Source organism: Rhododendron vialii, chromosome 4a (assembly GCF_030253575.1).
Source record: "Rhododendron vialii isolate Sample 1 chromosome 4a, ASM3025357v1".
Taxonomy (NCBI): domain Eukaryota; kingdom Viridiplantae; phylum Streptophyta; class Magnoliopsida; order Ericales; family Ericaceae; genus Rhododendron; species Rhododendron vialii.
In genome coordinates, this window is record NC_080560.1 from 20,355,350 (window position 1) to 20,371,959 (window position 16,610).

At 38.4% G+C, this 16,610-nt stretch overlaps 1 protein-coding gene and 2 long non-coding RNA genes across 3 annotated transcripts; all 3 read right to left on the bottom strand.

Moving 5' to 3' along the window:
• Positions 1–465: 465 nt before the first annotated feature.
• On the bottom strand, positions 466–3,717 carry LOC131323804 (uncharacterized). The gene is made up of 6 exons (XM_058355644.1): positions 3,565–3,717; positions 3,230–3,418; positions 3,019–3,111; positions 2,823–2,927; positions 2,374–2,731; positions 466–867 (listed from the first exon to the last, which is right to left on the bottom strand). The coding sequence occupies exons 1-6, from the start codon at positions 3,715–3,717 to the stop codon at positions 812–814; spliced, it is 954 nt and encodes a 317-aa protein (XP_058211627.1). The 3' UTR covers positions 466–811.
• A 178-nt stretch (positions 3,718–3,895) lies between these two features.
• LOC131322444 (uncharacterized) lies at positions 3,896–6,872 on the bottom strand. The gene is made up of 2 exons (XR_009198843.1): positions 6,560–6,872; positions 3,896–4,159 (listed from the first exon to the last, which is right to left on the bottom strand). It is a non-coding gene; the product is annotated as an uncharacterized LOC131322444 (long non-coding RNA).
• A 2,385-nt stretch (positions 6,873–9,257) lies between these two features.
• On the bottom strand, positions 9,258–12,379 carry LOC131322453 (uncharacterized). The gene is made up of 3 exons (XR_009198845.1): positions 12,354–12,379; positions 10,356–12,113; positions 9,258–9,654 (listed from the first exon to the last, which is right to left on the bottom strand). It is a non-coding gene; the product is annotated as an uncharacterized LOC131322453 (long non-coding RNA).
• Positions 12,380–16,610: the final 4,231 nt, after the last annotated feature.

The following is a 16,610-nucleotide window of genomic DNA, read 5'->3' on the forward strand; positions in this document are numbered from 1 at the left end:
AAAATATTTTCCTCGCAAAATGGTGTACTCAATATCAACGACCCAAATTTCCTCGCAAAATATCCATGTTTAGTGACAAAACATTTCCTTGCAAAATGGTATACTCAATAGCAACGACTCAAATTTCCTCACAAAATATGCATATTTAGTGACAAAATATTTCCTCGCAAAATATACATGTTTAGCGACAAAACATTCCCTCGCAAAATGGTGTACTCAATAGCAACAATCCAAATTTCCTCGCAAAATATACATGTTTAGCGACAAAACATTTCCTCACAAAATGGTGCACTCATTGGCAACAAACCAAATTCCCTTGCAAACAATTGACTTTTTGGCTAGGAAATAAGTAGCCCCATAACAGGAAATGCATTTTGCAAGGAAACTCGTCCTCACAAATAACTCTTTTTGCTTCCTGTCATACAATAATCTGCTATATAATTCAAATAGCATAATCCATCAAACTCAAAGTTAATAGCATGAACATTAAAACAATTTCACAAATCTCATAACTTGGTACCTCAATTCCCAAAAGATAATATCATGTATCGAGTATCTTTACAAAAACCACAATGAAGTACTATATTATGTACTGTTAAGTACCAAAAACTAATTGCATCCTTCCAATATCCTTCTTCCATCTAGATGTCCCAAAAAACAAAAGGCAAGAAGCGACTTTGTCCTCCAAACATCATTGGTTTCCCATCTGACACTTCATTGCATCTTCATCCACCAAAAGATAACATCATTGGTTTCCCATCTAGTACTCCATTGCATCTTCATCGACCAAAAGATATCATTGGTTTCCCATCTAGTAATCCATTGCATCTTCATCCACCAAACGATCACCATCGTTTATTGAGCAATCTGCATAAATGTAACACAACGAAAAGATTTACAAATTCTAGTCTTGGATTACCATTTGATTACAATAAACCATCACTGCTAAACATGCTTAACATAAGACTACTGATACAGCTATCCTTAACACCCCATCCCACATCAACTAGATAGGAAAAGTCCTTGGGGTATAATAAGAAAGTTCATAGCGCTTCCAAGTGGTAACGCACTTTGAAGTCAAGAGAGCCTAGCTGCCCTAGCCCAAAGTGGACAATGCCGTTACAGTTGGTGGATGAAAACTCACTTATATAGCTAATGAACTATTCGTGTCACGCTGATATGAAGCCGGATATCAAATTCCGACCACATTTGAATCTGTTTGACTTCATACTTAACAAGTTATCAACAGGTTCACAACCCACTGCTCTTGCCTCCATCAATAGGTCAGGAATCATCCTAGACAAAGCAACTTCATTTCCTAAAACAGATCTCTCTTCAGCCAGTTTAAGTCTTTATTCATTGCATAACTCTATATCATCGCCTGTAACCACAATCTAACCAATATTTATATCAGGAGTTATTAGGAAAATAATGTACCATCAAACGTTAGCCTTTTTGTTTCCACTATATATGGCTGCAGCTACATTCTATATAGCTTTGAAAAACTTAATCAAACAGGCTCAAGTGGATTGCCTTAACTCATAAGGGCTGTATTCAGCTTTGCATCGTTTTCTATTAGTTGTAAGAAATGATAAATCAGGTGGATTATCCATATTGACTTCCTCCTCCAAGCTCCATTTGAGGAAGGCATTCATCAAATCAAACTGTTGATGATATTCAAAATTTGCAGCAAGAGAGATTAGCCACCTAATGGAGTTCATACTCACTACAGATGTAGACTTTTCTGATATCAATGGTACTTTGACAAACCCGTAGGGTTTAGCAAGTAGCATGGCTTTCTACCTTCCGTTGAGCCTTCTACCTCGTCTTCATATTTAATCATCAATTCAACAACTCAAAAAACTCCTCATTGAAAACCCTACAATTAGGAGTTTGTTCTTCTTTTCTTTTCAAAACAGATATGGCAGCAACCACCAGTTTTCAACCTAGTCCATCTTAGCTTATTACTAAAAGACATTTATAATTTGTTGGAGCACTAGAGAATAGAGGCCCAATCATCAAGTTTCTCTAGATTTATACAAAAAATTTCATGCAGGAAACAAAGCATCTATGAAGTAAAAAAAAAAACGTACATCCGCCTAACAGTGGATTACTAGAAAATTCAGAAAAATACATCTCCATATTGCATTTGTCCAAAAATTTTGACTTGCATTCACTATGTGGAAACTCCTTGAGTAATACTCGAACTTCCTAAACCAAAAACCATAAGATACAAACCTAAGTCTCAGTCTAGTATGCGATGTTATTAGATGTTCAACTATAGCGCAAATAAAACTATGTCGTCACTATTTTTCTGCCCAACTACAAGTCTATAAAAGTAAAAATAAAAAAAAGCGAGGAATAAAAACTCACTAGCATCATTGGAAGGCATGTTGCGATCATTTTGCTGTAACAAGAAATTTAATTGGGATTGCATATTAGCTATGGTTTCTGCTAGTTGATCTGTATTTTTACGAGCTTGTGTTGCTTTAACTAGAGCCTCCTCACACTTCTTCTGCGCTGCTGTAGTTTCTTCTCTAGCCTCTTCAGCATCTCTTATAAGTTGTGCCCGAGAAGTTTGGCCAGATTTTGTTAAGCTAGGCTTGGGACCATGTCCTAAACCACGTATGTATCCTGGTTTAGGTCCAAAAACTGTACATGAGAGCTCCTCATCTGTCAAAGGAATAGATCCATTTGCCATCGCTTGATCTTGAACATCTTTTAATTTTTTCTGCAAATATCACAATAAATTATGCCTTGACAATGAAAACAAATTTTTCTAGAAGATAAAACTAATACATTATGAGATGTTTTTCACTTACATATACAGTTTCTGAACCATCTGTCCAACATTTTCTCTTTTCGTTGTAATGAGTCTTCTTCCAAGTCTCAGGAAGGTCAGGATTCACGCCATTGTTTTTCTCTCTCTGGTGAATTAGGTTCGTGAAAAAAAAAATCATATACTTTTTTTTGTACTCAACAAATATTGAAAACTGTAAGGAAATAATAGAGGAATACCAAATGATTTTTGACCTTGTAGAAAGCCTTTGATCCAGCAACATGGTGATTCCTAGGCTTATATCGACTATCCTTGTACTTGTCACATTTTTCCTGCGTTTTCAATAACCAATTAGGAGTACCACAATATCTATATGTTAGAATTTATAGTAAGAGTTGGGGTCGTGAAGATATTACCAAATCTTAACTATAGCAAATTAGTACTACATACCTGATAGACTTTGTCTTGCCATAAGTTAGACAAATATCCCCAATCTGCCCCCTCTATGTGTGCAGGGCAATCGACAGCTCCTTTGTTGAACTTCTTCTTGAGGCGGGATCGGCTATCACAATATCGCTTACCCATACTTTGCAGTATAGCTTTGTCTACATAAGTTGCTTCAGGAAGATCAAATTTTTCCTATTTGCCCCACAAATTCATCCAGTCAAATGCATATATAGAGACAGCAAATTCGATGTCAAGCAAAACGATTCACATTATCTTTCTTATGTGCGATATTTTTCATCAAACTATCAAAACTACTTCAGAATGCTACTAATACTAACACGAATGTGTGCAATACACATTTCCTTTGCATCTTGGGGCACCACCTTCCAGCTTTTGGCCTGTAGAGGAGCGAATTGCCGAACAATAATACCTAACTCTGTGGTGTACCTAGTCAAGTCATCCTCGTTGTCACTCGTTGGTTGTCCTAGCATTCTAGAAAATCCCAACTTAACCTTCTCTCCACGCCTTCGAATTTTAGCTAGCGCTAAACCTTTAGTTCTCCCACGCACTTGCTTAGTTATAGGTGTACCTTTTAAAAAAAGGAAATATAGATTTGTATGAAACTGCATTGTATAAATTGTAAGTGAAAAATGCATTCTTTAACAAGTACCAAGTGTCAAGGATTCATTTGGTTGCTCAGACTCAGATATGTGTAGAGCGGCAGATGAGTTTTGCTCTGGATCATTATTTGGCATAGATTGCACAACAGGTGTAATCGCTGATCTTGTAGTCGCACCATTATTTGGCGAAAATTGCACAGCAGGAGTAAGCACTGATCTTGTAGTCACACCATGAGCAGTGATTCCATGACCTGTCATTCCACGACCTCCTCGTCCTCCTCGTCCTCCACCTCTAGTAGACATCTTTGCGTATCTATAAGACTGACAAAAATAAGAATAGACCAACCATCAAATACATCCAAGATGCGCAAAATTAGTAATATCTAATTGTTGTCTAATACAATCCCGAGCAAAGAAAAGGCTGAACTTGAAAGCATCCAACTGAAAAAATTATGATAACTTATTCTCATGAATGTGAAGTAAATAGAGTTTAGTGATTGTATGAGACCTAGTTTTAGTTTTAGTAAGCCAATTGGTTCATTAGTTGAAGTCTTTGCAGGAAGCATATTGAAACAATAAATACGATTTCGACTCTTTCATGAAAAGCAAACAAGTAGTGAGATAGTGTACACAGCTGAATTTCACTCTGTATAGTCTCATAAAAGAACTCATTATGCCTAATGTCTATCCATGATATCCTAATTCATCATACCAATAAATATTTAGCGGCACATTTTAGTTCAAAATATCCCTATATTCCTTTTCATGGCATGCTCATTCTCTTCTACAGCGGAACTCATACCAAATCAAAGACTTCTTAGCACCGTCCCTGACAGACACCAACCTATTTGAGCCTTTGAGGTATTAGTTCAGGAATTCTGAATTGCACACCTCCCTCAATTAAAGTTTAGGGGCACACATACTACATCTCAATCAGCATCTTCATTAAGTGGGCTAAATTCCTAACTTTCTTCCCAAACAATTCAATCATGCCAATTGAGCTACAAAACACTAAACGACAGTCACCTTATTCCAATTGTCACGCAAGTAAATTCTCCTTACAATAAAGTTTCTACTCAAATAGCTGGACCTTTTTTGGAAGCCATAATTGGAACTTGGAAGACATTCCCTATATGCCTCAAAATCCTAAGGGCCACTAGCCCTTTTTCCCATCATAGTTGTCGCACTTTCTTTTTATTCAATTCACAATGGGCATTAGGAAGTGTCCCGCAACAAAAACTTATCAAAACAATATACCTTCAGATAAATATTGGCAACGAAGTTTCTTCAAGACATTCAAAGTGAAGGCCCTACGAAATGATTCAAGTAAAGGCCCTAGGAAATGATTCCTCATGATCAAAGAGATTTTTCACTTTCCTAATCAGCTTTGTCAAGGTTGTGAACAATCTCCTATTTGAAGGAAATAAAAATTCTTTACTTTTCTAAGCAGCTCCTGCATGTGCTTAATTTCATGATCAGCAAAAAAATTAATAAATAAATTCCATGCATGTTTGGTCTCTCCGAACGGATTTCTCTAATATTGTTTCAAGATTCTTGATTTCCACACAGTAGATTCAGCTTTTCATTATTGTGAGAGTTGGGATTTTAGGTGTTTTAGTGTAAAGCCTAACCTAATCCCAGCCCCCACTCAACGGGATTTTAGGTGTTTTACTCCTTTAGAATCTAATATAATTTTACATATAAAAACATTAACATCAAATCCAACACTCAACGGGTAAAAAAAAAAGTAAAGGATGCAACTTAATAATTTTTTTATAAGAAATGCAGGTCAATAAAGCCTCTACAAACTCTTTCTATCTTTTATTTTTATCCCCCTTCAAATGGGACATACTGAAATGTCCTTTGTACGCATTGAAACCACAGAAAGATATCAATCATTAACAAAGAGTACATGTCAAATCCTTGGTGAACAGATAATTTCACTCTGAGCATCATCAGCTGTTCAATGCTACAATCCAGATCCAAGACTCACAGAGTCGCAGTATTGTCTTCGATGCTAAAATTTGAAACCAAACCACAAAAAACACACAAAAACAAATAGCAAAATAGGCCCACCCATCTGTCACTGTTGGGATACTTGGCTCACCCCAGGCTTTATCCAAGCGCATGTGAGACATTGCATGGCAATCAGTCAGTGGTACATAATAGTTGCAAGCACCCTGTTACCAAAATTCTTCTTTCAAAAGTCCCATTAACAACCCAACCAAAGCACTTCACCTCAATTACAATACAATTATTCCAGCCCCAGGACAGCATTCCATTTTTCTAAACCAATGACAAAGGGAATCTGTGCAATAGACTGACAACCCTTCTTCAGAATTTTCATAAATAGCCTCATAGCCATTTTCAGTTTCTTTTTCTTGCAATACCCATTAATAAGAGTAGTGTAAATAATTTTATCCATAAAGAAACCTTGGGATTCCATTTCTATACTCAGCAACTCCGCCTCCTCCACCAGCCCTCTCTTACAATAACTTAGAACCAATGACTTCCATAAATGACCAGTACACGGCACCCCTTTATGACGCATTACGTCAAACACTTGTAGGGCTTCATCTAAATATCCCAAGATGCACAACCATGTAAAAATATGTATATAAGATTATGGAACCTTTGCCCCAAATAATCACAACAAATCAACTAGGATTTAGGATCTTTGGAGAAAGATATGGCAAAAGAGATGGAAACTTACCACCGTACCTAAAATCTCAGACTAGAGGGATTAGAAAGTAACCCAGTTGTGCTGCTTGAGGCTCCGATCGAAAAATAAGTCAGTGTTGGTTATGAGAAGTCATCGTTCTTTGCAACTTCATAAGAGAAGAGAAGAGAGAGAGAGAGAGAGAGAGAGAGAGGCGAGTAGGAGTAGTATTCGATCCCCCTTTTATACCCAAACGGTGCCGCCCTTCTGTCCTTTTTTTTCCCTCCCGCGCGCCTTTCTTTTTTCCCAATCCCGCCATTCATTAATTGGAAATTTTAGGACAAATGACACGAAAATTATTCCTCGCTGAATGATTTTCTTTTGTGAATATTGATTTCTTGTACAACAGTGCTACATATATAACAATTCAAACACAACATCAAACACAACCTCTCACATAAATTTTTTAACGATCGATCCCGTTAATTTCACTGTGTTTGTTGATGAAATCAGTCATATAAATTTTTGGCTCAATCGAGTTCAGTAAACCGCTTCATCGATCGAGATACAAATTCATTAATAAAACGATACGTTTCATTAGATCAAACATCTAACGATAGGTGATTAACTTCATGCTGGTACAAAAATAATTTAATTCATATTATTTAAAAATGATAGACGACTCAGATGGCAAAAAAAGACCTCATTGTGGGCTCGAGTGATGCATCATAAAGACTTTAATGCCCCCAGACGCATTAATGTCTTCTGATCATGTGATTATCAATATCCGATGATCTCAAATTTTAGTAGAAATGATGTTATCAGTAAAAGGTGAAATCCTAACAGTTTAGATCGACCATTATAAAAAATATACTTGACAATGATCTTTATAATCTATACGTTCAACTTATTTGATAGTAAACTAAATATTGTGCAGTAGTTGAATGTATAGTAGCCACGCGACCATGACACAATCATGACGATCGAGATCGTTGATATCGTTGGGCTTATTGATTATAGCAATCATGTAAATTTTTTACTCAATTAAGTTTAGAAAGCCCCTTCATCGGGATGCAATTTATAGTAAACAAAGTCTTGTTCAATTGTTGATGTACAATAACCACACGGTCGCGACATAATCATGACGATCGAGATCGTTGATTTTGTTATGCATGTTGATTAAGCCATTCATGTAAATTTTTGGCTCGATTAGGTATTAAAAGTCCCTTCGTCGGGATGTGAATTTATTGAAAAATTATTTTTCTCATCTAGTCAAGTGTCTAACGAATACATGATTAACTGTAATGAATGATTTAATTAATCCATATTTCACAAAACCTTGAAATATTATTTAAAATATAATATTATTATGATTTTTTTTTTTTTTTTGCAAAACTAAGATATAATGACATTTATTTTTAAAAAGAGCAACAATAGTATAAAACTACCAAGGGTCACGCTAAAATAATACTCACGTTTTTTTTTTTTTTTTTTTGACAACCATCACATTTCCTTGCAAAATGTTTTTATTGTTAGTATAAAACAAAGTTACCACAATTAGGCTTTTAGCGACTAAAATTTGCAGTAATATCAAACAAAGTTATCACAATTAGGCAGTGATGGTTAGGAAAACTGTGTTCAAGTGATGGATGGCATTGCTTTGTTTTTTCTTGTTTTTTCTTTGTCTAAAACCAGACCCATATTTTTTGATAAGCAACAAAATTTTATTAGAAACTAGCAAAGAGTACATCGAGGTGACCAAAACTCAAGCTACATGAAGAACCTAGCTTGAAGCAAAAGAGAAGGCCAAAAGAAAAGAAAAAATACCCAATGAAACTTTGGATGAAGCCACAAAAGGAAGAGTGGCATCACCCTAACATCAAACCGAATAGTCACGATCTCACAGGATACCAACAATCATGTGAATCTTTAATCCATGACCAGCAATATCCATGGCCCAACAACAAAAACAGAAACATGGTATTCTTGAGATCAAAATCAGCTTCATACTCAGAGTAAACATCACCAGCAACAAGAAAACAAATGGAGCAGTGTAACCATATCCCTCATCAGCATTGAAATTCAGCCGCAGGTACGGCACATTATAACAGCAACCAAAACTCATCCAGCCGCATGACCCCCACTTGATATACTCTTTCACTGCTTATGCATCAATTAGTATTCCAATCCATTGGACACAAAACTGCAGTAACAATCCTATTAAAATGGAAAATCTCTTCAAGGCCTCATTCCAAAAATTAGATGTGGTCATCCAGTAGCAGAAAGATACCCTCATGAACTAGGCAGCAAAACACAACATTTTCATCAAGGGTAATTATAACCAAACATCAATACCCAGCCATTCAAAGCTAGTTGCATAACCAATTTGTCTCTTAGCCCTCCCCATAGTCGGGAGTTGAAAAGAGAAACTCTTAGCCCTCCCACAGACCCATGTTTGGCGCCCAAGCACCACCATTCTGTGAGAAAAAAGCCCTCTTCAATCAATGAATAATAGCTAATTTCAATTGGTACAGTCTATGAAGTACCGACATTCCAAAACAGTGTCGTGTCCAAATTTTTTTATTATTTTTGATAGGGGACACGCGGGAGACATGGTTGGGGACACGCCGAGGACACTTTATGAATTTCAATTCGATAATTAGCATATACAATGGTTCATTAAAAAAATTATAAATTCATTTTTTTATTAATTTATACATGTAGCGTGTTCCCGCCGTGTCTGTATCCCCATTTTTTTAAAAATTGCCGTATTCCATGTCCGTGTCCGTGTCTGTTCAACATAGGGTACACTAATTCATATCCAAAACAAGTGATCGATACTCTAATTCCAATTGATACACAAAACCAAGTACTAATGACATTCCACTTCATATAACAAAAAGGAGGTCAATACATGACATTAACCAATAGCTACTTATCCCATTTCACTTGATATGACAAATCTAGTTCAATGTACCTCTAAACCAGCACCTACTAACTGGACAAAACATGCACTGTCTAACTATAGTGCAAATTCAAACACCAAGGCAAATAGCAGCTTTGTCCTCCAAAACATTTTTTAACTCCAATCTCCTACTCCAATATTGTATCTCCATGCACCAAATGATCACCATCGATTGTTGAGCAATCTGCATATACAGAACACAATAAAGAGCTTTACAAATTATAGTCATAATTTAAAAATGAATTTATCATACTACTAAACATGAGTATCCCAACTAGTTAGCAAGTAGATTGTGACCGGACGGAGCCCACAAGAAATCAAGCAACAATAGTCCTTAACCGGATGACACTAACTATAATGAGTTGCTAAGGTCGTTTTGTGTGCCGAAGTCCGGTCGGCGGCCATTCTAACCGGATGACATCTTGTTGAAATTGTTGCATCTTATACATGGACACCAAATGAGAGTTTCACTAGGTGGCATATGATCAATCGCAAATTTGATAAATTCTTTGACTCCTTCAATATACAAAGGGTGCCTTCTATTACGAATTTCCATCCAACTCCTATCCATCTTAAGCCCTTATGAACTGAAAGAAAACTACAATATCAATAAGAAAACCTCCAAAAAGATAGCCAACCACATCCTAAAAATAAGACAATCAATTAAAAATTCATGCAGTTTCCTATTTTAATCATTAACCAAGTTCCATGCTATTCTGTCAATTCAACAACTAAAGACAATAGCAATAAAACTAAAGAACTCGAATGCAAGGATATACGTGGAAACTACTTAGGGTAAACTCACATAAGCATAAAACCACGGCCTAATCTACCAAAATGCTTTAAATCAAAAGGTTTACAAAGAGAATACAAATTAGGAATTACCCACAAGCCTCTTGTGACACCTAACTCCGCTCTTTGATATAGCTCTTCGAGCCCCTTCTTGATTCCATAGCCACCAAGAGTTCACCACCTCGATCTCCGGGTCAAGCCGACTCTGGAATCATCCGGCCATGTAGAGTCATAGGCAACAATGTATGGATTTAAAAAAGAGATGAAGTTTTTGTGAAAAACAAATCAACCTAGAGAGAATACATTGAATATTAGAGTATTTCTCCAGGATGACAAAGGATGATCAAATACTCAATTTAGATCATCTCAAATGCATAAGCACACAAGGGATATGAGTGAAATTGATTTTCTCTCTCTAAAGTGGGCTAATACAAGAGAGGGTGCCCTAAAAGAGTGAAAAATATGCTTATATATGTGCTGGTACAAATCTAGAGCTAGCCAAAGAGAAAGCAACACGCCGGGGTGCTAGCGCGCTGCTGGGGCGCTCTTAGCACGCGAGCTAGCGCTAGCGCGCTGCTAAGGCGCTCCGCGAGCGCCATTCAAACTCAGGCATTAAAATTAAATAAAAAATCAAGAACGCCTTGAATAGCGCCACCGAAGAGCCCTAGCACTCTTAGGGCGCATACAAGTGGTAGCACGCTACTAAGGTGCTCCGCTACCATAGCCTTCTGTTAATTTTTTGCCTTAGAAAAATTTTTGCTCTTTCAAACCAAGGCCAGCCACCACTCTAAGCCTTAGAAAAAAATTTCCATCACCCACAAAAGCAAACAAAGAGCGCTAATAACTTAAGAGTTAAAAACGTGATTATTCTGTTAAAGATTAGACACGAAATTAGAAGTGATGCATGGAAAATCATTACACTAAATGCACATGAATGCATATACCTTCTTCATACAAAATTCGAGCATCATTCAAGGCATGAGCTTCTCAACATTTCTTCATTCACCGGGCGGAGTGCCTAGACAAGATAAAATAAAAACTCTCTCCCATACCCAAATGAAAAATGAACAACACAGACTCAAATGGTTTTGACAAAATCCAAAAAATTCCAATCAAACTAACAGCAACCCACTAGCCAAAAAAAGAACCAAATTCATAACGAAAAGCTCACGAAAACCCAACCAAACTGCTTCAGAAACTCAGAGCCTCATAAACCCATCTAGCCCCCCAAACAAAACATATGTGGAATACATGATGTGGAAAGTAAAAGGTACTTTATTAACCTCTTTATTAAGAAGTATAGAAAGTAGTCCATATTTTAGACTTTGTGTAAAGGGATGGTCATTAAATATGTGCAATACATAATGTGGACCTGGTAATTAAGAAAGAACCACTATTATTCGATATTGGGAATGACAATCCAAGGATAAGACTACTAATCAAGAAAAAACATGTGAAATATCATGTTGAGCATGTGAAAGCACCAAATAGCTGGGATCCAACGGAATTGTTTTGGGTTTCAAAAGAAATCACCGAATAAACTAAGTAATAAATAAGTAGGTAATTCTATATACAAAGTGTGATTAATTTTAAACTAAAAACTTGACTTCCACTAGGATTTTTTTCCTATTAGCATGTTTCTTTTTATTTTACAGAACCAATTGCCAATTAGAGCTATATATTATTGGGTAACAGGAGTCAAAAGCCCTAAATTAAATTGAATTCCTAAAGCTAGACTACAATGAGGACTCTAATTAGGGCTTGCTATGAACTAAATGACGGGGGAGAGAGAGAGAGAGAGTCCCAGTCAAGTGCTTTTGCCCTTCCTTTTTGTCTTTTCTTTGTTGTGAACTAACAGAAACCAAGAAGATCTAGTATTAATTACTAGATTTTGCTATTTTGTATAGAAAACGTATTTTTTTAAAACATGAAACAAAACAGTTCAGCTAATGGGCAAGTATATACTATAATATATTGTAAAACACATAGCTGCAAACAATGGAATAAGGAATAAGGGGAGAAATCGAAGGGAGGAGAGAGAGAGAGAGAGAGAGAGAGAGAGAGAGAGAGAGAGAGAGAGAGGTGCCTTACACTATGTTCCAGGTCTCTGGAGAGGGAGTAGATCAATAAGCCCTACGTAGCAAGGTTTTCGGTGGTTTCGCTGAGGAAAGATGCAAAACGAGCCATGGGGGTGCTAGTTTCGGACAGATTTTGGAAGGGGGTTAGGGTTTGATTTCTGGACTGGTTAGGGCAGTGGGATGAGGGTTTTGTGAGAGATGGGTGGTTTAACGATTGGGTGATGAGAAGAGGTGAGAAAAGAGAGGGAGATGGCAGAGTTCGGTGCAAGAGAGAGTGGAGGCGTTACCTTGGTTTCTTGACAGTGGAGATTTCGGCCAATGGCTGGAACTTTGAACAAACCCAACTTAAATCCTTACAATTGATGCTTAGAACTTGCAATTTAGGGCTGGATTTTTCGGATTTGGCAGTGAAAAGAAACCCTTTTTTTTCTTATCTTCTTATTTCTGGGTGATTCTTCTTCATCTATTTGGTTTCGCCCGGAACCCAATTTTGATTCTAAGATTGCTTTTTAATTGCAGAGTACCCCTGTTTTTTCCCTTTATTTTCTACCATTTTCTGTCAATTTTAGCCTGATGTAGCATATAAATGATCCTCTGACTTGCTTTATTTGGTTTGGTTGTCTAGAAACTAGGGAGTCGAAAATGCCTTTCCTTTTAAGGGGTAGTTCCCAGTTATGAACCTACTGAGGTGTCTTTGGAGGTGGGCTTGTGGGACTTAAAAAGTTACTTCGGATTTTTAGCGAGGAACATAATTCCCCTCAAAAAGTAAGTTAGCGAGGAACACAATTTTCCTCAAAAAGTAAGTATATGTCTTTAGCAACCAATTCTTTATTTCCTTGCAAATAACTAATATTTTTGCAAGAAACATAATTCCTCGCAAAATGTCTACAACTTTAACGTCCAAAACAGTTTCACGCAAAAAAAACACTACAGCCTTTTGGCGACAAAATTTTGTATTTCCTCGCAAATTCATTTTCCCTGCCTACATAAAAAATTCCCACCACGTTTTTTGCGACAACAATTTGCGAGGAATTTTAAAACTTCGTCACAAATACTCTTTAGCGACAACTAAATAGCGAGGAAAATATGTCTTCCACGCAAAAAAACACCATTAGCGAGGAAACAGTAATTTCCTCGCCAAAACTCTTCCTTTAGCGAGGAAATAGACATCCTCGCTAAAAAATTCGTCGCAGAAAGACTGATTTCTTGTAGTGTGTGGCTGTCCTAAGTGCCAGGACAAGTTTTTCTAAAGGCAGATATCTCGTCTCTGCATCCAACAATGTCTTGCTAACATAATAAATAGGGATTTGTTCGATCCCCAAATCCCTCAGCAGGACTGCACTCACTGCATGCTCGGAAACAGCTAAGTACAGAATTAAGGACTCACCTGGCTGTGGAGTTGACAACAGTGGGGGTTCGGCCAGGTACTTCTTCAGGTCCTGGAAAGCTTGCTCACATTTTACTCCCCATTCAAATCCCTCCCTCTTTTTTAGCAATTGAAAAAAGGGTCTGCACTTATCACTTGACCTGCTGATGAATCTGTTAAGTGCTGCTGCCATTCCAGTCAGCCTCTGGACTTCTTTGGTAGTTTTGGGACTCTGTAGTCTTTGTAGGGCATCAATCTGATCGGGGTTTGCCTCTATCCCTCTCATGGTTACCAAATGGCCCAGGAACTTTCCTGAACCAACTCCAAACGCACACTTCGAGGCGTTGAGTTTTAGTTTATACTTCCTTAAGATTTCAAACACTTCTTTTAAGTCAGTAATATGCCCTCCTTTTTCTCGACTCTTTACCACCATATCATCTATGTAAACTTCCAAAGTTTTCCCAATGAGCTTTTTGAACATAATGGTTGCAAGTCTTTGGTATGTAGCCCCAGCATTCTTCAGCCCAAACGGCATGACACTGTAGCAGTATAACCCTCGTGGTGTGATGAACGAAGTCTTCTCTTGATCAGGTTCAAACATAGCAATCTGATGATATCCTCGATATGCATCGAGAAAACTCATTCGCTCGTAACCAGAGATTGCATCAACCAATTGGTCAATCCTGGGCAAAGGAAAACTGTCCTTAGGGCACGCTTTGTTTAGGTCTGTGAAGTCCACACAGACACGCCACTTCCCATTCTTCTTCTTTACCACAACAGTGTTGGATAACCACTCTGGGTAATAGACTTCACGTATTGCTTTGGCCTCCAGTAAACGATCGACCTCCTCAATCACTGCATCTACATGCTACACGGCTGCTCTTCATTTTTTCTGAATGATTGGCTTGTGCTGAGGGTCAATGTTTAAATGATGACAGATCACATCTGCATCCACCCCGGGCATTTCCTCTGGCACCCATGCAAAAACATCAATATACTCCTTTAGAAATCTTATCGATTCAGCCTTTTCGTCTGCTGGTAGTGATTCCCCAATTAAAAAATATCTTTCAGGATCAGTCTCGTTGATCTGAATCTTTTCCAGGCCTTCAACCACTTTTTCAGCCGGGCTTCTCCCAACATCCTCGATGGTTGGTTGATCTGGTACTTCTAATGTATGAACATGGTGGACCTTTGGGGCTGTTTTGATGATGGAAATCAAACATTGCTGTGCCACCTTCTGGTTGCCTTTAAGGACTTCAATCCCATTTGATCCTGGGAATTTCACCATCTGGTGATAAGTCGAGGAGACTGCTCTCATCTTATGCAACCATGTCCTCCCTATAATTGCGTTATAGGAAGAAGGGACATCGACCACTAAAAAGTCTGTTATCAACACCACTGATCTAGCCCGAACAGGTAATGTTACCTTTCCAAGGGGCCAGACTGCTCCTACACCGAACCCAATGAGAGGTGTTGTAGACTGTTCTAAGTCTGTTTGGGCCAGCCCCAGCTTCTTGAATGCATCATAGTACAATACCTCTGTACAACTCCCCGAGTCCACCAGGATCCTCTCGATGTCATATTCTCCAACTCGTAAGGTTACGACCAATGCATCATTGTGGGGTATTTGGACCTCCCCCAAGTCATCGTCAGTGAATGCTATGCTTTCGTTGCACACATCATTCTCTCGTCCTCTCTTATTTCCCAAACGCATCACATGCTGATCGTGTCTGACTTGCCTTTGCAACAACCTCACCTCATTCCTCGTATAAGGTGTAGCCAACCCATGTATCATATGGATCACACCTTTAGGGTTTTGTTCGTAACCCAGCTCCATAGCTTTCCCTTTCTCCTTAGGATCCTCCTGGATAAATTCCTTGAGATAGCCCCGAGAGACCAAATCATCAAGGTGCCTTTTGTACATCTCACAATCCTCGGTCATGTGGCCCTAATCTTTGTGATAACTGCAGTGCTGATTCGTAGCACGTTTTGCATCCTTGTCTCCGCCTAAACTCGGGGGCCACTTGAAATATGGCTGATTCTTTATTCGATAAAGAATCCTGTATATTGGTTCCTTCCAAACCGTAGTGATAGAAAAGAAAGCTTTTGGATCAGGAGCTTGCTTATCTTTATATGGCTCTTTCTTAGCCTGCCCATATTCCCTTTTCTCTCTATAAGTCTTGGGTTCTGGCTTCTCCACCTTTTTGGCTGGCACCTTCGGCTGTTCGGCAACTGTCCTGCCATCCTCACGGAGTATGTCATCCTCCATTCTGGCATGTTGCTCTATTCGTTCCATCAATTTAGCCAAAATGGCTACTGGATGTTTATTCAATGATCGGCGCAGCTCTCCCCGAACAGGCAAACCAGTTTTGAAGGTAGCAATTGCGTACTCCTCACTGCAACTTTCAATCTCGTTGAAAGTTTCCCAATACTTCTTTGCATAATCTCTGATTTGCTCGTTCTCCTCCTGTTTCATGGTGGAAAGACTCTCAAAGGTCTTTGGGGCCTTTCTGCTCGTCAAGAACCGAGCAGTGAATTCCTCGGCCAACTGCCTCCACCCACGTATGGATCGTGGGGCCAGTTTATGAAACCAGGATAAGGCCACTTTGCCAAGACTGGAGGGAAACATCTTACACAAGATGGAATCATCCCCTTCATGCATAAACATAGCCTGTTGATAATGCTGTATGTGAGCCACGAGATCCGTATTTGTCTCGTAAAGTACGAATGCGACGTGCTTCACTCTGCTCGGCAACCTAGCCTCCTGTAGCCTCTTTGTAAATGGGGAGGCCGCAATATTACTTAATGCCTTACGTGCTGCTTCACGTGCAGTCACTGTCCCATCCTCGAACTCCTTGGATTTGTGAGCCGCGGCTTTGGCCCAATCAGCATCAGGTCTCTCAT